Source organism: Myotis daubentonii, chromosome 17 (genome assembly GCF_963259705.1).
Source record: "Myotis daubentonii chromosome 17, mMyoDau2.1, whole genome shotgun sequence".
Classification (NCBI taxonomy): domain Eukaryota; kingdom Metazoa; phylum Chordata; class Mammalia; order Chiroptera; family Vespertilionidae; genus Myotis; species Myotis daubentonii.
In genome coordinates this window covers 42978307-43004000 of record NC_081856.1, presented here as the reverse complement: position 1 = coordinate 43004000, position 25694 = coordinate 42978307, and the positions used below count along the sequence as shown (strand labels likewise).

Genomic DNA, 25694 nt, shown 5'->3' with positions numbered 1-25694 from the left:
CCTCCGCAGCCTGATGACTTTCCTTCCTTCCATGCCAACCACTCAATGCCTCATGGAGGTTTCTGGATGTGCTGCTTTTTCACACCTTTGGGTCTTAGAACCTGTTTTTCCTCAGCCTGAATACCTTCTTCATTGTCTGAAATGAGACAGAACATCTTTAAAGATTACTTCCCCTTTACCACCCCCCCCCTCCCCCCCAGATCTGGTCAGGTGTCTCTCCTTCCTGTGTGCTTTCTGTTGCATTCTATATATAGTGTTTTATGGCATTAACTGTTTTTTAATTGGCTCTAAGCTGTTTGAGGTCGGGACCTTTGACCCAGTATCCCTAGGGCCTGTCACACTGTAGAGCCCACTAAGTATATTTGAAAGAATGAATGGAGGGAGGGCTATTTCGATAGAAAATAGGGTTTTTTATTATTTTATTTTTCAACTAGAGTTGAAAATCAATATTATTTTGTATTATGTTTCATATATACAGCATAATGGTTAGATAATCATAAAATTTACAAAGTGATTCCGTCTCCCAATATTTCAAGCACCCACTTGGCATAGTTATTACAATATTATTTTACTATATTTCCTATGCTGTACTCTACATCCCAATGACTATTTTGTAACTACCAATTTATATTTCTTAACCCTTTCACCTTTTTCACCCAGCCCCCCAAACAACCTCCCCTCTGTCAACCATCAGTTTGCTCTCTGTATCTATGCTAGTAAGTCTGTTTCTGTTTTGTTTGTTCATTTATTTTGCTCTTTAGATTCTGCATATAAGTAAAACCATATGGTCGTTGTCTTTGCCTGATTTATTTCACTTAACATAATAATATTTTCTAGATTCATCCACATCCTGAACTCCTTTTTGGCTAAGCAATATTCATTCTTTCTTTTGGCTAAGTACATACCACTTATCTGTTGATAGGTGCTTGGGTTGTTTCTGTACTTTGGCCATCATAAATAACGCTGCAGTGAACATAGAGGTGCCTATCTCTTTTTGAATTAGTGTTTTGGGCTTCTTTGGTTATATACTCAGAAGTGAAATTGCTGGGTCATAAAGCAGTTCCATTTTTAATTTTTTGAGGAAACAACATACGTTTTCCATAGTGGCTGCACCAATTTGCATTCCCACCAACACTGCACAAGTGTTCCCCTTTTTCCACTTCTTTGCCAACAATTGTTTGTTGATATATTGATAGACATTCTGACAGGTATGAGGTGGTATGTTATTGTGGTTTCAATATCCATGTCTCTGATGATTAGTGACTTTGAGCATCTATTGGCCATCTGTATGTCCCTTTGGGGAGGTGTCTTTTCAGGTCCTCTGCATATTTTTTAATTGGTTTGTTTGTTTGTTATTGAGTTGTATGATTTCTTTATAAATTTTGGTATATGAACCCTTTGTCTTCTCCCATTCAGTAGTTTGCCCTTTTGTTTTGTTGATGCTTTCATTTTTGCTATGCAAAACTTTTTAGTTTAAAGTAGTTCCAATTATTTGTATTTTCTTTTGATTCCCTTGTCCAAGGAGATTTAGGGAAGATACTAGTATCGTGTTGACATTCTTGACTAAGGTGAGTAATAGGGAAGAACTTGGTTGCTTTCAAACCAGTTACTACATTACCAGCAGTTTTGTACTGTCAGAATATAGTTTTATAATAAAAGCCTAAGCGACCGCTACGACTGAATGACTGGAATGATGGGTCGACAGTTGCTTTAACACACACTGACCACCAGGGGACAGATGCTCAACACAGGAGCTGCCCCCTGGTGGTCAGTGAACTCCCACAGCCAACTTCCCACGGCCCCTGCATCCCCGCCAGCCAACCTCCTGCAGTCCCTCTCCACTCCCAAACAGCCGGCCCTGATAGACCCCAATCGGGACTGGGTGAGACACCCTGATCTGCCCCAATCGCCGGCCAGGCAGAGGGACCCCACTCGTGCACAAATTCGTGCACTGGGCCTCTAGTAATTTTAAAATAGTCATTTTTAAAAAGAGAAGTAATATTATATTTGGTAGAAGATACGAGAGGACAACCTTTATATTAATCCCATGGTGAAACAGATTAGAAATGTCCTCTAGGGACAATAATAAAGAGGAGAGATTTTTCCCCTCACAATATTGTAAATTTTTGTTGCTATAAATCTTTCTAATATCCTCTTACTATCTGTTTAATCTCCACCACATCATACTTATGTTTTCTTTTTCATTGCAAATATAGTTTATTTTGCCTTCTCTCTTTATCTCTTTATTTTCCTTGAATGCTGAAGGTTAGTCTATTTTTGGCTTTGTTGATCTCTGCCTTTAAAAAAAAATTATTAATTTTTGGTCTTATTTTCCCCCCTGTAATTTTTATGTTTACCTCATTAATTTTGAACCTTTCTTTTTTGCTAAAACAAGCATTTTAGCAATAAAGTTCTCTCTTATTGCCACTTTATATCCTATAACCTGTGATTCATAGTATTTTGTTTTTAAGTATTTCTTATTTTTTTATGATTTTTTTTTATCAGTGACTAAGAAATATGCTTTTAAATTTCCAAATAGGAAGTTTTGCAGTTCTCTTTTTAAGTAAAATATTTAACACTGTGTTAAGCTCAGAGGACATAATCCATCTGATACTAATTCCCTGAAATGTGTTGAGGCTAATTTTATTGCCAATCAGGTGGTTTATTGGTTTTTATAGATGTTTCTGTGTGTTTGTGAAAAATGTATATTCCCCAGTTTTTTAATACTGTATTTTATAAATGTCCACTTCATCAGAATTACTTTTTTAAATTTTATGTATTCTTAGTTGTTTTTTTAATGTGCTTAATTGATCCATTCTGAGTTAAGTGGGCTGAAATTTTCTACCATGTTTGATATATGTGTTAATTTCTCCTTGTAGATCTGTCACTTTCTCTTTCTTATGTTTTTTTTTTTTTTCCATTTTTAAACCACAGTTTGTATTCAGTACTCTTCTGTACCAGTTTCGAGTATAGCAAAGTGGCCTCTTTTATGTTTTGAGTTTATATTATCACAAATACGTTTAGAATTGTCTTAACTTTCAGGCAAATTGGATCTTTTATATTCAGGTAGTAATTGCATTTTTAATAATTTTTCCCCTTAAAGTCTGTTTTGTCAAATGTTAATATAATTACTAGAGCTCTCTTTTGGCTTCTGTTTCCCTAGTATAAATTTTCTTCTTTTTGACACTTAGTCTTCTTGTGCACTTATGTTTTAGGTATATTTCATTAAAAAAACCACCCACACAGAATAAAACTGTGATTTGTTAAATCCAATCTGAAAGCTCTATCTTTTAACTGGGAAGTTTAAATCATTTGTGTTTACTGTGATTATAGTTATATGTGGATTCATTCTTTTTATAAGTTATTTGTCCAAATTTTTCTGATCTTTTCTTATTTTACATTCTAACTTTAACTCCATATCTTGGTTATTTTGAATAATGCTACTATGAACATGGGAATGCAGATATCTCTTCTAGATAATTATTTCATTTCCTCTGGAGATATACCCAGGAGTAGGATAATTTCAGATGGTAGTTCATTTTCAATTTCTTGAGGAATCTCCATACTGTTCTCCAAAGTGGCTGTATCAGTGTACATTTGCACCAACAGTGTACAAGGATTCCCTTTCCTCCACATCCCACCACCATTTGATATCCATTGTCTTTTTGCTAGTAGGCATCCTAGTAGGTGTAAGGTGATGTCTCATTGTGGTTTTAATTTTAATTTTCCTGGTGGTTAGAGATACTGAGCACCTTTTCATGTACCCATTGAACATTTGTTTATCTTTGGGAAAATGTGTATTCAAATCCTTTGCCCATGTTTAATTGGGTTATTTTCTTTTTAATATTGAATTGTATGAATTTCTTCTGTAATTTGGATATATGGTTTGCAAATATTTACTCCTATTCCAAAGGTTGCCTTTTCATTTTGTTGACGATTTCCTTTGCTTTGTAGAAGCATTTTACCTTGATGTAGTTCTACTTGTTTATTTTTTATTTTTGCCTCTGCCTTTGGTGTCACATCCAAAAATTCACTAACAAAACGATGCCAAGGAGCATACCCTTATGTTTTTTTTCTAGTAGTTTTATTGTTTCAGATCTTGCATAACTTCTTGCTTTACCATAGTACAGTATCAAAACCAGGAATTTTGCATCAGTCTGATCCACCACAACCATATTCAGATTTCACCGGTTTTATGTTCACTCATTTCTGTGTACGTGTGCATAGTTCTGTGCATTTTGTCACATATGTAGAGTCAGGCAGCCACCAATACAATGAACGTACAGAACTGTTCTATCACCAAAATACTTCCTAGGAGGGCTGTTTTTAATCTATTTTTTCATGATGATGTAGTCCTTCATGACACCAGCTTTATAAGCAAGGTCTCCTATTAAGTAGATTTATCACCTTGGGTGGGCCTTGAGCTTTATCTCTTCCTGCACAGTTATCAGAGCAGAAAGCTGGCTTTGAGCGCTTAGTTATTATTAGTGTTGCTGGTTCACTCTTTTGGAGGGATTTTACAGCTTCTGATCATTGTTGCCAGCTCTGAGATGTATTTAAAGTGATACTTTAAATTGTTTTCAGCATTTTACTTGTTTCAGAAGAAGGTTCATTCAGGGTTTCTAATAATCCATACTTTGGAAACAGTTGACCCTGGAAATATTAAAGAACACTTATCTTTATCGGTTTCATTGTAGTTTTTTCATAATTAGAAAAGTAGACTTTATTATATCTTGGTGCCTTTTTATCTATGATTAATTGATGATTAGATATGCTATTTATTCAGAACTTTTAAAGATAATATACTTAAAGAATGTTCATAAAGTTTATAATGGACCTCTTAGGAATAGTTTAGTTTTCAGGCATATATTTTATTTATCTTTATATTAGTCTTAATATTGAAATAACTCAAGCCCAGAAAAGTTAATTTCTATAAGCTTATGGCCAATGGAAAGTGAGAACCAAGTTCACATGAATCTTTTGCTTACCCATTCTCCGCAACTTGCATTTAAATGGTTTCACAATTAACTTTTAAGTTGGATTTACACACCCAAACACTATATATTTCTCTGAACTTTCAAATCAGCTTAAAAGGACAAATATATAACTTAATTTCAAAAGCAAAGAGAAAGAGAAAAACTCTCCAATCTTGATTCTTAGACAGTTTGAAAATTTTCAATTAGCATGGTTAGAAGTATCTGGCTATTGCTCAATATATATATTTTTCCATTGGGAAGAAGAACCTGTGGAAAGTCATGTTTTCCACAGATGGATGACGGGAGGAATATGGCCAAGACAAAATATGGGGAATTTGAAGCCTAAATGAAAACCACTGATGACACTCAGTGTTTTTGTGGTTGTAAACTTCTGATTATGCCATTTCTCCATGTGCCCAGGAAAACAGAAAGCCTGATATTAATGCTGGACTAGGTTGCTTTGTCTGTCTCTTATTATAGCACTAATTGGTGCTAATATAGCACTAATTATATTTTCAAAATTACTTTTTTCAAGGATTCTTAAAGTAAATCACCTTCAAATATGTTTAAGGAATTTATTTACATTGTAAGAAGCACTGTCTAGAGAGTAAAATAAGTAAATGCAAATTTTATATGGGGAAAACAATCTAGGGAAATAGGTTAGGCCACCAAGTGCCCAAGATAACTTAGAATGTATGTGGAACTGAATCAAAAGTTTCCTGTTTAAAGACTATGTGCTTTCTATTGCCATGGACAGATTAGCTTCTTCACTTGAGATATGTAAAGATTTGTGTCCGTTAAAATCACTGAATTGAAACAGCATTTATTGATTATGATATATTGGAGAAGACTGACAAATCACTGTGATGTTATTGTACTGCTTTATGTAGAGAGACCTTAGGAGCACAGGCAGGGTTATGAGCCCTATTTCTAATGCAGTTATTGTGTTCATGTAAAACTTTAGGCCACTTTTCATTGCATGCCCATTTCTAGATTGGAATGTTTCTAAGTTAGAGCCACGTTTGCCTGTTATCTTAGGAATAAGGAAAATGCATCCATTTTTGTTTCTCTAATTCCTGCTCTGGCTTCTTGACCAATGCCTGTTTCCCTGTTTCTTTATTGTAACTCTCTCTGTTATCTCCCCACATGATCTGCCTGCTCATTTAATTCAGTCTTCTCCCTGCTCCTCTCTTCACTTGAATTCATTAGCCTCAGCCCTCATCCTGTTTGGTCCAATGCATACCATCTCCACTCCTGGACAAATGGCCTAGACACCCCCTGTCTTAAATGTCAGTGATCAATATTTGACCAACTTCCTGGCATGGTCAGACCCACACTACTTACCTAGCCAAGGCATCATCTTAATCATATTTTTGCCTTCTTTCTGAAATTTTCACACTAGGACTCAACTTTCTCATCCCCTCAATTAGTTGTATTAGTGTTCAATTGATGTAATTCATTTAATTGTATTTTTTATAAACCTGCATTTGTAGGTTTTTAACGGATCTATATTAGTAAAACTATTTTCATTCACTATGTGATTTCAGGGTTCTTTTTACTGGTTGACATTTTCTTGGAGCCCAAATATTACTTTCCTTTAGATAACTCATATTGAAGTATTTGTGAGCCTACAAAATTAAACAGTTCGAAAACTCCCATAAAGTTAGGTTGATCTGGCTTCTAAACCTTCCTGCCCTACCATACTGCCTTGCTATTTTCATTCTAAAACCTTCATGAAAAATTTAACCATTTCCTTCCTCTAATTTAGCTTTAAGCCACTGGTAATTTTATTTCTTTGCTGAGCATTGGGTCCAATAAGATCAAAGTCCCAAGTCTATATGGGCCAGCCTCACAGTGTTTCTACATCAGTAAACAGTGTAGTGTTCTTAACAATTTATCTGTATGACAATTGGGTATATAAAGTACCAAAGGCAAGCGGCAAGGCTCCAAGACTCTTCCTAACAAGACATCAAAAGGCTGAGGAAGGTACATGATAGCATTGGAAAGGAGACTTGCTTTTGAGTCAGAAAACTTCTATTTTGAGTCACAAAACTGCCACCTACTATCTGGGTCACTTTGGCTAAGTGAACCTCTCTGAATTACTTTCTCTTTAATAAGAATGGAGATGATAATAGAACCTCAGCATCTTCTGGATTGAAATCATGTGTGTGAAAGTTCTTAGGAAAATAAGTACAGAGCTAGGAATAACTAACTTCTTATTAAGTAGGTTACAGTAAGTGATAGGTTTTTGGATACATTTTCAAGTCATAATTTATGGTAACTTTTCAATACATGCCTCATAGATTTGATTAACCCAGTGTATGCATCAGTAACACAAAGGGGGAAAAATAATGATAATACTATGTTAGTGAACAAAGTAATCATAGAAAATTGACATTACCTATGTATGTTTTTTCCACTGCCTTTACAGAAGAGCCTTGAACTTAGGAATTCTTCGTGACCCTGGATCGGAAATTGAAGATAGACAATACCAAATAGACCTGCAGTCTATCAATATTGGTACTGCGCAATGGGATCAACTGAAACCAGAGAAGGAAACTGGCACAGGAGGGGTGCTAACAGAGAGCGAAAGAAATTCTCAGAACCCAGCCCTGGAATGGAATATGGCCAGCAGGTAGGAAGTGATGGAGAAACTTGCCCCACTTTGTGTATTTCCTTGCCAGTTCAGTTGGTGATATAATCGTTAGCATGCCCAACCTGAAGGTTTTAGTATTACTTCTGCACTGCATGACAAACATAAATACATTTTGTAATTGAATTTCATGATTTTACTGGAAATCTACTAGTCCTATTATTACACTGTAATTATTGCAAATTTAAGATTGTGTTAGCATTTTTTTTAATATATATATTTTTATTGATTTTTTACAGAGTGGAAGGGAGAGAGATAGAGAGTTAGAAACATCGATGAGAGAGAAACATCGATCAGCTGCCTCCTGCACATCTCCTACTGAAGATGTGCCCGCAACCCAGGTACATGCCCTTGACCGGAATCGAACCCGGGACCCTTCAGTCCACAGGCCGACGCTCTATCCACTGAGCCAAACCGGTTTCGGCGTGTTAGCATTTTTTTAAACCTTGCTATTTGCTGAAAGGTTCCACTTCAGGCTAAGGTTACATTCACATTTTCCCTTGAAATCCATTGTATTCAAGGTCAGATTTTGTTTTAAGTGTCTGCTTTCTGCTTGTAATAATAAGAGAAGTGCTTGCTTTGGCAGCACACATAATAATAAGAGGAGAAAAGCAAAAATGACAATGGTTGGTTATTTAAAGTTCATTTTAACCAAAGGCAGGTATGTTCACAGAAAAATGTAAAATGGAATTAGTCCTGAATGTAAGCTGTAAGATTTGTAGAACCACTGCCACCTTACCTGGGCTATTTGAGGCTCTCATCAGGACAGAATTGTTTTCTAGAAAGAAGGTACTGGTCATTAAAGATACTTTTATATTGTAAAAAGTACACATTGTCTGTTGTAAACGGTTTTTATGATGTAAGAAAGTGTTAGTTATGTTTCACTGTTTTTATTTTTAATTTATATGATTCAATAACATCTGTTGCTGATAACATACCATGTTGATTTGTTAATTGGATTTCTTTAAAACACTGTGTGTAGACTTTGTTGTATGCCTTTTGCAATGGTGATTGCTTTGGGTTTCTGTTCCTTTAACACCAAAACTATATTTATCCAAGTCTTGGCATTAATAATAGTGATAACATCAATAATCCTATATAATAAAGAGGTAATATGCAAATGGTCATTACACCATGTTGCATAACGACCGATCAGCAGGAGGGTGAGGCTAGCCTGCTACAGAGAGCGGTGGTGGGCGGGGCGGCCAGCTGAGGCAAGTGGCAGTGAGCTACTTGCGCACGGATTCCTGCAGAGGGCCACTAGTAGATTATATAATGCTTATCACTTTACCTAATTTCACAGTAATGTTAGAGGTAAGAACTGTTTTCCGTAATTATGCATGAAGTAACTAAGGCCTAGACAAAATAAGTGGTTTGCCTAAAACCAAATACTACCTGGTAGGTCAGGAAAAAAAGCTCATTACAAAGCCAGGAAGAGTGGAGATAAGCTAGAACCTGTCAGCACCTCCGCATCGGAATCTCGAATCTCACGCATTTAAAACAGCGTGACTTTAAGGGTATATTGGCTACCATTTCCTTTACACCTTCCAAATCCCATACAAATTTCTCTCTGAACTTCAAACCATTCTTATTAGCAATTTGTTACAGAATAAAACCACCATAAGTGAGGAGGTTTCTTGGCTTGTACAATAGCACTTAAAATAGAGCTAAGTGTGGAACCCTGGTTTGCTTCCTCTTAGTAAAAATCAACTACTTTCCTTTTTCTCAGTGCTCTGACCCCTTACACTTAATGCTAAAGTTCATTGTTAATCACTTTTTTTCACCTTTTTCTCTTAGCAACCATTTTTACTACATCTGGGCTTATTTTATAATACGAGGAAATGAAGTGTTGAGAACTAAAACAACCTATACTGATGTCTGCCATATGCAGGTTACACATTCAAATCACTATTGCTGTTTCACATGGTGATTAGTCCTCTGGGTGTGTGGCAATGGGGGATGGAAAGTTTATTTTGTAATTTTGTTCAAATGCCTGTAAGCCTTAATTCTCTAAATTAATGTTAATATAATTTTCCTGTTTATATTATTTAAAGATTTAATTTGAATAAACTTAGTTATAACTATACTTAAAAAAATAAATCATTTAGTTTTTATCACAACACTTTTTATTTGTCCCTATCATTCTACCTGTGTTTGATTTCCCTGGTTAATTTTTCTTTCAAACTTTATTGTCAGAGAAATAGTTTCAGAATATTCATTTGTTTAAATATTTTGATACACAGGTATCAATTACATATACTACTCTGTAGGCCTTTCCTACCTCCCCCCTACATAGGATATTTTTAAATCATTGTTACTATGCTTGCTTTTAGCAAGTTGAATTTGAACTTGACACATTCCTAAACTCAGTCATCCTATGCTTCACAGGATTGATAACATTGGACTTGTGTTGACATTAAAGTCCCTGAAGCATATATTGTTGGCTTAATTCTGAGAGATTGTGACTATTTCATTTGTCTTTGATCTCTTATTTTTATTTTTTGAAGTAAATTTATTACCCAAATGTTCACACAGGAGCCCTTGCCTATTTGATTTGTGATTAATCATGTATGAACTCCTTCAAGAATTGTACCTGAAATGATTAACAGGAATGTGGCATAAAAGCATTTTCTTTGTTCTTACTATTTAACCTGAAAACCATTACCTTTTTTTTCTTCTCTTTTCAAAAAAAAAATTTATTGATTGATTTTAGAGAGAGGAAGAAGAGGGGGGGGAGGGCGGGAGGGAGAGGGAGAGAAACATCAATTTGTTGTTCCACTTATTTATGCATTCATTGGTTGATTCTTGTATATGCCCTGACTAGGGACCTAACCCACCTGCAACCTTGGTGTAATCGGGAGGACACTCTAACCAACTGAGCTACCTGGCCTGGGCCAAACCCATCACTTTTGTCTTATTAATTTGTGAAAATATCAAACTAATACCTAAGCAGAATTATATGTTAGTCTAAGTCCCATACATTATTGATTAAAGGCCTACTTAAATTGTATTATTTTTTTAAAGAGGGATTTTTATGTATTTATTAATTTTTGCTTTCAAATGTGCTGTTTGTCATTTTTTATTCTGTATTTTTGGTGTAATATGTTGGAAGCCTTAGTAATGTTTTTCCTAGTCTTTTATATTATGTGATTTTTGAAGTAGGGTTCTTAAACTGCTTGAATATTACCCATAAAGTCAGACCCAAATGTACGGTGGGCAGAAGAACCTTAATATAAATATGCTGAGCCCCCCAAAATGACCACTGACTTCCTCAACACATATTTTCATGAGTGCATGTGGCTTATCATTATGCCTTCTTGATTAGTAACACTCTCAGAAACCATACTTTTCCTTACTTGCAATCTACTTCCCCCAAAGCTTAACAGAATGGCTTTTGTTAACACATATGATTACTCCCTGTTATTTGATTTGCATCTTATGATTGTCGATGTTTTTTGTCCTCAAAGAGGGTTTTATAAGTTTCTGTGGGCTTAACCCTCTATGTTTGATGATAGTACAAACCGCTGTACTATTTCTTTGTTTTTATGGACAATGTGAAGATATATTAAGTCATTGTCATATTAGAGTATATCAGAGAAATATTTCTTTTCAATCTCTTCTCTAGCTTATTTTAATATATTTTATTTATCATAAGTGCGTAGCTGTTTCAGCAAGATGTGTCTAATTGTGGATTTTATGATATTTATCTGAACCAGGAATCGTGCTTCCTAAATTTGTGTATCCCTATATTTCATCAGTTCTGAAAAATTCTCAGTCATTATTTCTTTAATATTATCACCTTTTCTTTCTTTCTATTCTCTCATTTTGGAAAGGCAATTAAATATGTCAGACTTACCTCTTTTACTAGTAACTTTTCTTAAGCAAATCTGAAGAACTATTCATCTATTATATATTTAATTTTAATTACTATATTGTTTTACTTGTTTTTCAAGTCAGTTTTGCCTTTTTTATTCATGTTTTTATTCCATCCTATATTTTGTTGTCCCTATGTGGTAATAACATTATCAGAAGTTCTCAACAATGAATATGATGATGTGGTTGACTTCTCCCTCTTACTAATAAGGAATAATTTTTTGTGGGGCATAAATGATAATCTGTGATTAGGAACTTATCTTCACTGGTCTTTGTCCCTGAGAACGCTTTTTGTCAGTTTGAGGAAATGTTCTATTTCTGATAGATGCTCAGGGTTATCAGAGGTGTGTTGCCACTTTTATATAAATTATTCCGAATAGGTATTTTTGGACCAACATAGGTAATATAAATTAGATCTATGAAACATGGTTGAAGGATCACTCATTATTTCCTATATTTTCTAGGGAGATATCTGTGTGTTTTTTTCAACAAGTTCTCTTGCCAAGGGAGGCAAACTTCCTCATTCGTCCCGTTTCTGATGGTAGATATTTTTCTGGCCCTTAAGGGCCCCAGGTGCAGATAGCCAGCTCATTTCAAAGTCCTGCCTATCAGGGATGCGAGAATTAGCCTGAGGTCTCAATATGGCCATTAAAAATCTATTCCCTTGGTTTACTGAAAGTGGTTAAGACCTTGAAGTCATTAAAAATGTCAGTATTTTGAGTTTTGCTTCTCTTTTGTTATTTTAAGCCTAGACTATTATCTAGTAAAATGGTAGTAAAATTTAATTCTTGTTGTAGTTATTTTTGTGTTGCTTTTTTCTTTAAAATTCATCCGTGAAAATATTTGAATCTAAAAAAGATGATTTTTAAAATGTGTATTATTACCTCAAATACTGAACAGAGAATAACACAAAAGTTATCACTGTGTACCAGAAAAGTTATAGTTTTATAGGACTGTTGCCTTTTTAAGCTTTTCTTTTTATTTCCAAGGTCATAGGTCTTTTAAAGGCTGTATAATTGATTTAATTCATCATATAATGGAGAAAAAGTTATGATACAGAAAAGTGCTTTTTTTCACTAGTACTTTAGGTAATGTTTGCTTTTATTTGGTTCCTTGCCATGTTTCCCACTTTAAGGTATTTTTAATAAAAGGTATATATTAGCACTCCCCTATGAGAGTACATCACCATGGTACATGCTTCTCACATTGGTCACTTTATGGAATTTGAGCTATTAGGCTATAATTATGGTGTCTCTCAGGATCTCAGCATTTTCTCTGTATTCACAGATTTTAATACTTCTTCCTGTTACCCTCTGTTCACCAGATCTCTTAATTCTTTAAAATTGACTTTCTTAAAATCCAATATGTATGTGCCACAGAACCAGATGATCCAATTTTCTTTTCTGCCAGACACCATATAAAGCTCTGCCCATTGCGAAATTCAACAAGAGATACTAGTAACCTCAAGACTCCGCTGGAAAAGCAAGTGGAAAGACTTGAGTTTCTCTGATCTTTTCATGAGATAACATGTCAGTCACTGATCTCAACTTTATCATTTTATAATATAAAGGAATAATAGGAATGCATTTATGAGGAAGTTTAAATTAATGGTTCCTTGGAACTTTTGGGGCATGGCTTGCTAGTAAGACATATTGTATCCTATCTAATAAAAGAGAAAAATGGTAATTGGCGTACGACGATACCCTTTTCATTGGCTAATCAGGGCTATATGCAAATTAACTGCCAACTATGATTGGCAGTTAACTGCCAACTAAGATTGGCAGTTAACTGCCAACTAAGATTGGCAGTTAACTGCCAACAAGATGGCGGTTAATTTGCATATGTAGGCACAATGCAGGGAGGCGAAAGGGAAAGCAGGAAGAAGCCCCCTGCCACTGACAGTGATCGGAAACCCAGGGGGGGGCTAAGAGCTGGGGGGCAGGGCAAAGGCGGCCCTGGGGCCGCCTTTGCCCTGCCCCCCAGCCATGATCGGAGAATCAGGTGCCTTTTCCGCCCTGGCCAGTGATAGCAGGAAGTAGGGGTGGAGCCAGCGATGGGAGCTGGGCACGGTCGAAGCTGGCAGTCCCGGGAGCTAGGGGTCCCTTGCCTGGGCCTAAAGCAGAGCCCACGATTGCGGGGCCGCTGCAGCTGCGGGTCCCCGCTGCCCGAGCCGGAGGCCTAGGCCAGAGGCGTTAGGCCTGGGCAGGGGCGGAGCCTGCAACCGCAGGGAGCTGGGGGTCCCCTGCCCAGGCCTGACACCTCTGCCGGAGGCCTCAGGCCTGGTCAAGGGGCCGATCCGGTGATTGGTGATCGGAGGGTGATGAGGGTCAACTCCTCTGGCCGAGGCATCAGGCCTGGGCGGGGGGCTGAGCCGGGGATTGGGGGGATATGATGGTCCCCTTGCCCAGGCCTGAAGCCTGGGTCAGAGGCGTCAGGCTTGGGCGGGGGGTGGAGCAAGTGATCAGAGGGAGATGGGGGTCCCCTGCCCAGGCATGATTCCTGGGCCAGAGGCCTCAGGCCTGGGCGGGGGCCAGAGCCAGTGATCGGGGGGAGATGGGGGTCCCCTGTCCAAGCCTGACACCTCTGGCGGAGGCGTCAGGCCTGGGCAAGGGGCCGATCCTGCAATTGGAGGGTGATGGGGGTCAACGCCTGAGGGCTCCCAGTATGTGAGAGGGGGCAGGCTGGGCTGAGGGACACCCCCCCCCCCACACACACACACCCAGTGCACGAATTTCGTGCACCGGGCCCCTAGTTATTTCATAAAGTGGAAACTAAGAATGTGAATAGTAGACCTGAAGATCTGTACTAGCACAAGCTTTGGTTTCTTAATAAGGTTTTCTAATTTCATCCTCTACCACATTTGCAATACTTCCTTTGAAATTATTAGCAATTTTTAATGTAGAGTAGAAATGTCATACTAAATAACTGATCAAAAAAGTGAAAATATACAAAGAAGAATTAAAACAGAGGCCAAGTACTGCTCTGGTATCAAGTTCCCTCCATTGCCCAACTGTGTAATCTTTGTTCCTGAACCTCCTTCCTTAGAGGTAATATGGGGCTAATAATGCTCCTTACTCTACATACAGTTTTGTTGTGAAGCAGCATTTAGTATCAAAGTCAGAAGTGCCATTCCACATGCTTTAAAGGCAGTAATAATCAATGAACAGAGGATTCTTAGAGCTAAAAAAAGAGGTCAAAGATTAAGAGGATATACTTGGAAACCTAGTGAGATTGTTAAGAGGACAGTTGTCAACTAGAAGGTCAGTAATATAAAATATAGGGAATTAAAAATTATCACAAAACAGAGTATTGGTAACAAAAAAGATACTAAGCTATTTGTAAAAATAAGCGGAATTAAAAACAAAGTAATTTTTTGAAAAGTATTAGGATGCAACTAATATTAAATGACTACATCTGAATATCTCAATGGTTTTTATATCCTTTATAAATCTGAAGTTAAGTACTGAAGTTACAGAACTATGACTATAAAATATATAAAGAGGCACTCCCAAAATAATGTGATTTTGTCATACATGTTGTAATTTCAAAGACTTGTACAAATTTAATGAAACTTATTCTTGAAAAATAATGCAATGGCTAATAATTCTGTTCCTTATTTTTTAGCATACGGCGGCATCAAGAAAGAAGAGCAATTATGACTCCCATTTTAACAGATTTTTCTGTCCGAATAACTGGAGCACCTGCCATCATTTTCACCAAAATAATTTCTCCAGAAAATATGCACACTGAGGTCAGAGCATAATTTAGGTCTCATTTTAGTCTGAATAATGGAGCAGCTCCTCTTTGTATGTTAGGGGTTTTCATATTTTCAGAGCACAGAATATTAAATTAGCTTGTTAATAAGTTACTGTTGCAGCTATTATTGAGCACTTTCTAGTACTGTTCACTTATTGTATGTAATAACTCGTTCAATCCTCATAATAATTATATTTGCTTCTATTGCCCTCATTTTACAGATGGGAAAACTGAAGCATAAAAAACTAATCCAAATAACTTGTCCAAATGTTCACAAGTAGTAAATGGCAAGCGTGCTATGCACCCAAATGGTCTGGCTTCAGACTATACACAACCTGTACAACCTCTTTCTAATGAAAGCACCAATATTACTGACAGATAATTTAGAGTTCTCAATTGGATTACCTTACATAGTCTTCACAACATCCTTATGAGATAGATATTATTAGTAGTCATGTATTATGAAGGAGGAAACAGCAAAAGCGATTAGGTTACTTGACTTGATCCGTGTTAGCCAATTATTGGTGGGTCCAGGTTTCAAGTCTGATCACTGTGTATCAGTGACTCCATGCCTAGAGCAGAAATGTAATAATAATGTGGTTCATCATAACTTTAAAAAGCTCTTCATAGTACAAAAATTCCAAAAATTTACATGGAACCACAAAAGACCCCCAAATAGCCACGGGAATCTTGAGAAAGAAGAACAAAGTTGGAGGTATCATACTACCTGACATCAAAGTATACTATAAGGCCATAGTAATCAAAACAGCATGATATTGGCACCATACCAGGCATATTGATCAATAAATAGAATAAGAGCACAGAAATAAACCCACACGTTTATGGTCAATTAATACTTGACACAGGAGGCAAGAACATACAGTGGGATAAAGACAGTCTTTCAATAAATGGTGTTGGGAAAATTAGACAGATCCATGAAAAAAAAGAAACTAGATGACCAAATTATACCATACATAAAATAAAACTCAAAATGGATTAAAGAGTTAAATGTCAGTTGTGAAACCATAAAAATCGCAGAAGAAAACATAGGTAGTAACTCTCTGACATTTCTCTTAGCAAGGGAACCCTCATGCACTGTTGGTGGGAATGCAGATTGGTGCAGTATGGAGTTTCCTCAAAATATTAAAACCTGAACTGCCTTATGACTCAGTGAATGACTTCTGGGTATATATCCAGAGAAAACCAAAACACTAATTCAAAAGAATGTATGCATCCCCATGTTCTTTACAGCATTATTTTCAATAGCCAAATTTTGGAAGCAGCCTAAGTGTCCATCAGTAGACAGATGGATAAAAGAGCTGTGGTACATTTACACATTGGAATACTATGCAGCAATAAAAAAGAAGGATCTCTTACCCTTTGAGACAGCATGGAGGGACCTGGATAGTACTATGTTAAGTGAAATAAGTCAGTTAGAAAAGGGCAAATACTATATGATTTCACTAACGTGTGGAATCTGAAGAACAAAATAAATGAACAAACAAAATTTAAACAGATTTGATATATACAGAGAACTGATGGTTGTCAGAAGGAAGAGGGTTGAGGGACTGGGTAAAAAAGGTTAAGGGATTAAGAACTATAAATTGGTAGTTACAAAATAGTCACAGGGATATGAAGTACAGGGAATATAGTCAATATAACTATAACATTGTCTATGTGTGGTGCCAGGTGCGTACTGGAAATATTGGGGAGAGCACTTTGTGAAGTATAAAATTACCCGACTACTGTGCAGTATGCCTAAAGCTAATACAAAATAATATTGAATCTCAACCATAAAAAAAAGAAAACAAGGTTCTTCATAGAAATTTGTTATACTGAAAACTTCATAAATTTTGCGATCACTTAAAGGCAGTTATTATGAAAAGTTCAGAGAAATTAGGTACAAATTAAATATAGTAATCGACACTACTATAACTTTCCATTCTTTCTCTGAATCTTTTATAAACAATATTTTATATATGTTATCTTATTTGATATTTATAATAGCCCTATACAGAAAGTTAGGTTAGATATAGTGTCTTATATATTCACAGAAGTTATATAAAAATTAAACCTAATATCTTACAGTTACTTAGTAACACAATTGCTTTAAAAATACATGAATATATTCCTTTTCATCATTACCTGAGGAATAAAATAAGAATTCTAACTATAATGAGTAAACACAAGGTACTTGTAAGGAAAAGGTTTTTTAACAAAAAAAAGGGGGGATAATCATTTTCGACATGCCGTTCTTTATGACTTTATTGGAACCTGCTCTAAGCTGTTTAGTTTGTATTTGGACCAGTCATAAGTCTCCTTAAATCCATTCCCTTGGATGATACTAATGGAGAAAGTTTGTGGATGTTTCCAAGCTTTTGAACATTGTCCACATGCACTTCATGACCAGAGGCAGGACTTCTGCTTATTAAGTGAAGCTTCTGGGTCGTTTTTCATTTCTGTTTTCCTTCTCTGAATGGTTTTCCAGCAAAGAATGTTCAAGTGACTCAGTTATGCAGAGCAGCACCAGTCAAGTAGTGGACATCTACCTAACGCTGCCAAGATTTTAGCAGTTTGAAGTTAAATTAATTAGTCTAGCTGTTTTTGGCTTCAGCACTGTGTTTTGTTATAAATCATTTGGAATGTATCCTTTGGAGAGTACTCAGACCATACCACTTGTGATTGTAATTGCCTGCCTACAATTGCCTGTTTACATCTGTCTGCTCAGCCAGATTGTAACCTCCTCAAGAGCAGGTTGCCCCTCAAGGTCAACCTTATTCTTTGTGATATTCCTACCACTCCAGTATGGTGCATGGTAATTAGGAGGTGCTGAGTAAATATTTGTTGGTTTGAATGAATGAACAAGACTATGCTAACGTCCTCCATCATCACTTATTGAAACAATGAGATATGAAAATGCCAAATGTATATGAAATAGTGAAAAATTCTTACTGTTAGTTTGTTGTGCTATAACTAGCACACAGACTGACGCATAGCAGGCCCTTATAAATGTTTATTAAATTAATCCATTAAACTGTGTCGAGTGGCTGGGCTCACCATTTCTGCTATTCTCATTAACAAATGAACTTGGGTCCCATGAGAATTCATCACTGTAGTAAAGGTCAAATAAGTAAGAATGATGAATTATCATCTAATGGCTATCATGTTTCTTTATCTGTATTCAACCTTTTTTTCCTTCAGGAGATTTTAGTGTGTGGCCATTCCTTGGAAGTGAATATAACCACAAACCTGGATTTCTTCCTGAGTGTGGCTCAAGTTCAACTCTTACATCAGTTAATAGTAGCAAATATGACTGGACTGGAACCATCAAGCAAGGCCACAGAGGTAACTATTACCTGATTTTGATTAGGCCTACTGCATTTGTGCCAACTTTACATTCATAATAGGAAAACTAAATTAAATGCTTTCTGCTAATTATTCTATACTTAATTTTATTCAAAAGGTGGTCATAAATCATCTTGGATTGGTATTCTTTACTTTTGAAATTTGTTTGGTCTCCTTTCCTATAATTTATCATGCATCTTTGCAAAATTGCTGTGGCCTCGCTTCAGAAAGCCTCTGTTAAAAACATGATTTTATTACCCTGTTGCAGTTTTGAAAGTACAATGCAAGAAACCATGGTGTAGTTTGTTACTTACTCAGATACATTAAAGGGATAAGGCCTCTTTTGGAAATGAACTGTGTAGGAGTGCTATGGGAATATCTTCAATAAATAACTTCTACAGTGTTCGTTTCCCAGGCTCAGTGAAGAACGGACACAATCATAAAAGTTGAATGTCTGCCTAGAATGTTAATTCTGATCTGGTGTTCACTGGAAGCCTGCATTGTAACCACAAAGCATGTCCCATGAAACAAAGAAAGCTGCTTGTTAGATGCTTCTCAAGATAGGCTTTCTTTGCTTTTGTTTCCATACTTCTATGATCATATCTGTGCTTAGAGTAAATCGTCTATAAAAACTCAAGTGAAGAAACTGTTTATCTATGAAAAAGTCATTCTTTTTGTCGGGAGTTATGCACAAGGCTCTAAATTCTATTTATTCAGGAGGGAGTGAAGGAAAAGGTATTCCCTGAGAGCCACTTGATGCTAGGCAGCGTGCCAGGTGTTTCCATGTGTGTTGACTTGTGTGTCTCCAAGCATGTTACCCCAGCCACCCTCTGAGGGAGAGGGGGCGCTATCACCACTTCACAGATCAGCATCTTGGGGCTCAGAGATGGGGCGTAGCCTACTGATGTCACACATACAGCAGTGAGTGGTGGATCCGAGATTTTATTTGGGTCTTTAAGTCTGTGCTCTTTCCTTTCTGCCGCAGTTCTTGTACCATAATTGTTACATTTGTTTCTCAATCTTCTTTACTAAATTTTTTTTTATGATAAAACTTTTAGCTTTCATAGATGGATATTCTCCAACTAGATCATTTTTACCACCTGTGAATTCTATTTGCTTATTATCTTTTTAAGCAAGTCTTTTTAAATAAGAGTATAATAATATGACATGAAAATAAGTAGAGCAGAAAATATTTCCCCCTGGCATTTTTGATGAAGTGCTTGAAGCAAGCTGGCTAGGAAATAGTATTTTACATTCTGTTAATTTCTGATGTGTTTAAGGAATTTACACAACTTAGCAAATTGATCCTTAACTATTTACCTAGCTACTTCTAATGCCTATTATTAGTAGTATCTAATTTCAGTATAAAGGGACACTCAGATTAGTTAACAACCCTTAGCTGAATGTTGAGTGGTCCCTCATAGTTCCATAAATGAACGAGGTATTGTTTTTGCTATTTTAAAAATGTGTCTATGGTCCTTTGTTCCTTCTTGGAGATAATGTTAAAAGTTCAGACAATACACTGAAATACAATGCAGACAATACACTGAAAAGTGGTTAAGATAGTAAATTCTATTTTATATGTATTTTACCACAATTTAAAAGAAAATAACTATAGACTCTAATGAGGAGAACAATTGGTCCTGTCCCCAGCCTCAGTGGGATATGTCTGTGAAAATTTTAATATGAAAAAAGACCTTCAGCTCGGCCCGTGTGGCTCAGTGGTCAAGCATCAACCTGTGAACCAGGAGGACGCGATTGGGTTCCTGGTCAGGGCACATGCCCTAGTTTCGGGAGTGATCACCAGTAGGGGGTGTGCAAGAGACAGCTGATCTGTGATTCTCTCCCATCCTTGTTTTCTCTCTCTCTCTCTCTCTCTCTCTCCCCCTCTCCCTCTCCCTCTCCCTCCCCCTCCCCCTCCCCCTCTCCCTCTCCCTCTCCCTCTCCCTCTCCCTCTCCCTCTCCCTCTCCCTCTCCCTCTCCCTCTCCCTCTCCCTCTCCCTCTCCCTCTCCCTCTCCCTCTCCCTCTCCCTCTCCCTCCCTCCCTCCCTCCCTCTCTTTGAAATCAGCTTTTTTTTAAAAAAGAAGACCTTCAGTGAAATAGAAGAATATTTTTCTATTCATAAATCATTTGGCACAACCCACCTCCGACAGTTTAAGAACATAAAGATGTTTTTGCTACATAGAATACAATATATTTTGAAAGACCTGGTGACCTTTAAAACAACCACACTACTCTAATTTTAAAGAATTCTTTTTAAGTCCTGGCTGGGTCGCTTAGTGGGTTGGAGCGTCATCCTATGCACCAAAAAGTCATGGGTTTAATTTCCGGTCAGGGCACATACCCGGTTGCAGGTTTCATCCTTCATGGGTGTGCATGCAGGAGGTGGCCAAATGATGTTTTTCTCTCACATTGGTGTTTCTCTCTCTTCCCTCTTCCTTCCTCTCTCTCGAAAATCAATGAGAACATATCCTCGGGTGAGAATTTAAAGAAATCTTTTTGACAATTAAAGAAATAGAAAAATCAGTATGGCTGTACTACTGGAGAAGTGGAGGAAGGAGTATGTGTTTGTTAAAAATGTGTACCATGATGTTGTGAACATCTATTATTTCATAAAAATGATGGATTAATCATGGAAATTCCATTGATCAGGACTGTAGAAAGAACCCCATGAATTACAGGCAAGTAAATGTCATATCTGTTCTAAGCTCACCAACTGATGGATAGTGTTAATATTTTTAGACAATCTTTGACAAGTTTAATTTAGCCGAAACCGGTTTGGCTCAGTGGATAGAGCGTCGGCCTGCGGACTGAGGGGTCCCGGGTTCGATTCCGGTCAAGGGCATGTACCTGGGTTGCGGGCATATCCCCAGTGGGGGGTGTGCAGGAGGCAGCTGATCGATGTTTCTCTCTCATCGATGTTTCTAACTCTCTATCTCTCTCCCTTCCTCTCTGTAAAAAATCAATAAAATATATTTTTAAAAAAAAGATTAATTTAAAATGTATTCAAGAATGTGGCAGAGGGATTTTTGTTAGTAAACATTCCAAACTTTAAACTAAGGGGAAGAAAGATGGACAAATTTTTGGAAATAGAAGTAAAAACAATGGAACAATGTGAGGATTATTTCTAGGAGCAAACTTATGATGAAACTTTCATGTACATAGCTAAAAGAGGAAGTACTTTAGGTAATAAATGACCAGCTGAAGGTTTAGGCAAATTGCCCCCAACATTGATCAAAATTTTTCCAATACTTTTGCTCTGAAAAATGTACTTTATATGGTGATTGATACACTTGACTTTCTTCCTTTTCCTTGTTGGACTAATGACAAGGGAAGTGACCGGGCACTTGTTACCATGTGATTACAAACATGAGGATAAAAGCCATCCACTAAAAATAGCAAAATGAGCAGATGAAGTGATCCTGAGATGTGAGTGACATCATGGAGCCTCTGCAGCCAGCCCTGGACTTTAGCTTAGGAGAAGGAAATACGTAAATGGTTAAGCTACTAATATGTGGCTTTCTGTTACTTGAGGCCAAACTCAGTCCTCACTGTTACAGATACTTTTACAAAATTTAAGTTAGAAATGTTGAAACCCTGGGAAAGTGCTGAGCACACCACAGAATGTGACGCTGAGTAAATGCTTGCACTATGAATTAATAGATGGGTTGCTTAATTTATAGGTATTCCTGTTATTGTTCATTAAAATGGAAAAGATAAGGTGTATATGACATACACTTCAAAATAAATGGAAGAAATTGATGCTTTACTGTATCTGTCACGGAGACAGGTGGGGTACATAAATGCGAGGCTGAAATGTTTAGGGAACAGGAATCCTGAGGAGTTGAGGTTGACTGAACTAGAGAACAACTTCAGCCAGTTGTTCGCTTCAAAGCTCAGATCCATTTTAGGCTGACCTCTCAGGTGAACTCACACATTGATGGTAGGTGTATCTTGAGACATAAATAACATAGTTACATTTTCCTCTATTCTCATATAATACAATATAGTAGATTTAGTATATTATCAGATTAAGCATTTCAGTTAGGATTTGAAATAACTGTAACATATAATATCACACATTGTTTCCTATAATTTCTTTTAAAAAAAACAATCTTAAAACTGACTAAAGAGAGGGTGAGAGGACTAAGATTGCCCTGAGTTATGTTTATTTGGCTGTAGTAATTACTCTCTTATTCCTGAATCGCAAGTAATCATCTTATTAAGCCTACTTACAGAGGTAGTGTATGTAAGGAGTAACACATGCTCATTTTCAAATCAATGTTTTAGAGTAAATAAAACTTTTGTAGCAAAATAGAAACCATATTTTAGGGGCAGTGAATGGAACCACATCATTGAGGATCTGAAGGTGGGCTTCTATGATCCACACACTACATATCCTGGAGAAGAAAGAACAATTTATAACACTAATTGAGCATTTATTCCTTTGCTTTTTCTCCTTCCTTCTCTCCCTCCTCCTCCTCCTCCTACTCCATGTAACCACTTGGTTTTAGGCATTTCCTTAGCTTTCCTTTCCTTTCAGTCTCTGGTAATGACTCACTTGATATCCTGCCCCAAGCATGCTTGATACCTCTTTTTATACTCTCTTTTTGATAGCTAAAAATTGTTTTTAAGCAAAATTTTATTTACAAGAAGTTTATTTTAGCCATCATAAAATCCACAGTACTTAGTCAATGTTTCTTAAAATTTCTTAAGTAATGGATATTTCCACCAAAGTAAGGTTTATTTCCCTAGACTTTCTGCTATTATTTATTGTATTTGGCTTCTCTACAATCATCTAAAGAATTACGAACTCCATGAAGCACTCACTATGTCCTGCTGTCAATGAAGCATGGTAAAGTTACATTTTTAAAAAATTTAAGCAGGTCATAGCAGGTATATCTTCATTTCCAGTCAGCCCCTGTCCTTTCAGGACTACTGTCTCCTCTCATCTCTTCTCCCCAAGTCTCCTTCATCTGTTCTTCTATGTTTGTTTATTTTTTTTATTGCAATTGCTTTATTAACTCAGAGGAATGTCACAATGGCTCAGTGCACTTAGGTATAATCTTGTAAGTGTTCAATTTGCCAGCCTTATTTATACATTTTTGTAGGTCTACTTGTGACACTCAAGCACACTTTGGCACAGAGTTCTTTATTGTCATCAGTTTCTTGTCATGCTTCTCTTTTGCAGTGACTCATATTCACAGTATGTGGTTTTTGTAAAAAAAACAAAACAAACAAAAAAAACACCTTTATCTTTGACATCACCCCAAAGAAATCCATTGGGGTGAGGTAGTAGTGATCATGGTGGCCATCCAGTGGCCCTGGTCGACCTATTCACCTGTTGGGTAATCGTTCATTAAGAAACTAGCACACTTTTATGGCGTAGTGTAGGGGAGCTCCATCTTGTAGAGAGAAGAAGTCATCATTATGCTGTCTCTGTAATTGTGGTGAAACAGTATCCCTCAGCATGTTAAGACACGGGTCATGTGTAACAGTTTGTATGGAAAAAATAGGTCCAGGTATCCTTTACAAGAAAGACCCACCCAAACTGTAATCCCAGCTACTTCAGTTGTCCTATTGTTATATAGACACGGTTGTGCCAATTTACGGCAGCTGGAAGTTTAAAATGGCTTTTGATCACATAATTTTATCAATGATGCCATTGCCTTGTCTTTCTTTATTCAGTACCACTTTGCAGAATTACAAGCTGTGATCTGGGTCATCCTCTAAAAACCAACCCATGAAGCAATCTTGGCCAATACCTTTTCAAACCTAAATGTTGCATAACATAACTCAAAGATCTACGGAAAATGCCTAACTCAATAGAAGTTCTTTGTTTTGCTTTGGGGGATGGGGGAGGGAACTCTTCCTAAATACATGGCTCACTAACATTTCATTTTCCTGGGTGGTAATATTGATTATAGATGGACCCATTTTTGTCAAATTTATTGCATATTCTGAAAATTGTTGGTCTATTTAGTGAAGGTGTATAAAATTTTTCAGGCTATTTCTGTTGAACCTTTTTGGCATTCTCTGTCTTCCAGTAATGTTTGAGTATCCACTTTCATTGCTCATTGGTTAAATTACCAGCCATCATTACCTTCTGGTCTTCATCTTTCAGAAGGAACTGAGCAAGGGAAATCAAAGTATCCTAGCCCTAGTAGAAATAGTGAATCCAGTAAAGAATCGAGGAAGGAATAAAGTACGGGAGCTGGAATACTGAGCAAAGGTCCAGGTCTGCAACTCCTAGTGAATCAGCCTTATACTGTTCTATGTTTATAGTTCATCCTGTTCATGCTAAGTTGTAAGTCTTCTCTCTGACCTTAAACTCTCTCTTCAGTAACTGCTCCATGCTCACATATTTTTCTTAAATTTCCAATGCTGTCTTATGACCTACAAAATGTGTATGTAAGGAGGAAAGCTCTAGGAAATTAGGTTATAATGAATTCCTTATTATCTTTTCAAATAAAAATATAGTAAATGTCTGGCTATCCAAAATAACTGAGGGTCCAGGGTTTGCTTGCCTTTCTGTCTGATAAGCAAACCTCTGGGCTTTCAGTGCTACTGCATAAATGAATCAACTTTTAAAAAATATTGATGTCAGAACTATGGGAATGTATATAATTCTCATCTAAGATCTCACAGATTTTTAAAATGCTTATTTCTAGAACTTTGGCTCTTCATCAAAGGTTTTCTGTAGCAAATGTCTAAAAATCCTCTCATAGAGCATAGACGCATATAAAATCAACACCAAATCCTAAACCAAGTAGTCTTCCTTCTACCTTTTTAAGATCCCTGGTACTCAGAAAATGTGCCCTAGATGCTTTCCACCTTTCTTTCTAAAAATGGCCCATTCAGTAATGCACCTTTGGAAGACACAGAAGTCTGCTGGCAATAGTGATTTCCCATCCTGTCACAGTGTCTGTTACGAAGGGAACTACCTGGGATCTGTAACTCTAGTAACACTTACTGGGTGCTCCCTATGTGCCAGATGGTCTAAGTGTTTTATGGAACTAAACTTCTTAGTCCTCATAATAACCCTTTGAGTTGGGGGCTTTTTTCCTCATATTTCACAGATATGGAGACA

The 25694-nt window shown here is 36.8% G+C and overlaps 1 protein-coding gene across 3 annotated transcripts in view; it reads left to right on the top strand.

Moving 5' to 3' along the window:
• VPS13B (vacuolar protein sorting 13 homolog B) overlaps positions 1-25694 on the top strand; it is a 626384-nt gene that overhangs the window by 360693 nt on the left and 239997 nt on the right. For all 3 annotated transcript variants that reach the window (XM_059672116.1, XM_059672115.1, XM_059672117.1), the window contains exons 30-32: positions 7408-7611; positions 15127-15253; positions 18460-18603. In XM_059672116.1, the coding sequence (XP_059528099.1) occupies positions 7408-7611; positions 15127-15253; positions 18460-18603 (475 nt within the window). The remainder of the gene's footprint in view (positions 1-7407; positions 7612-15126; positions 15254-18459; positions 18604-25694) is intronic.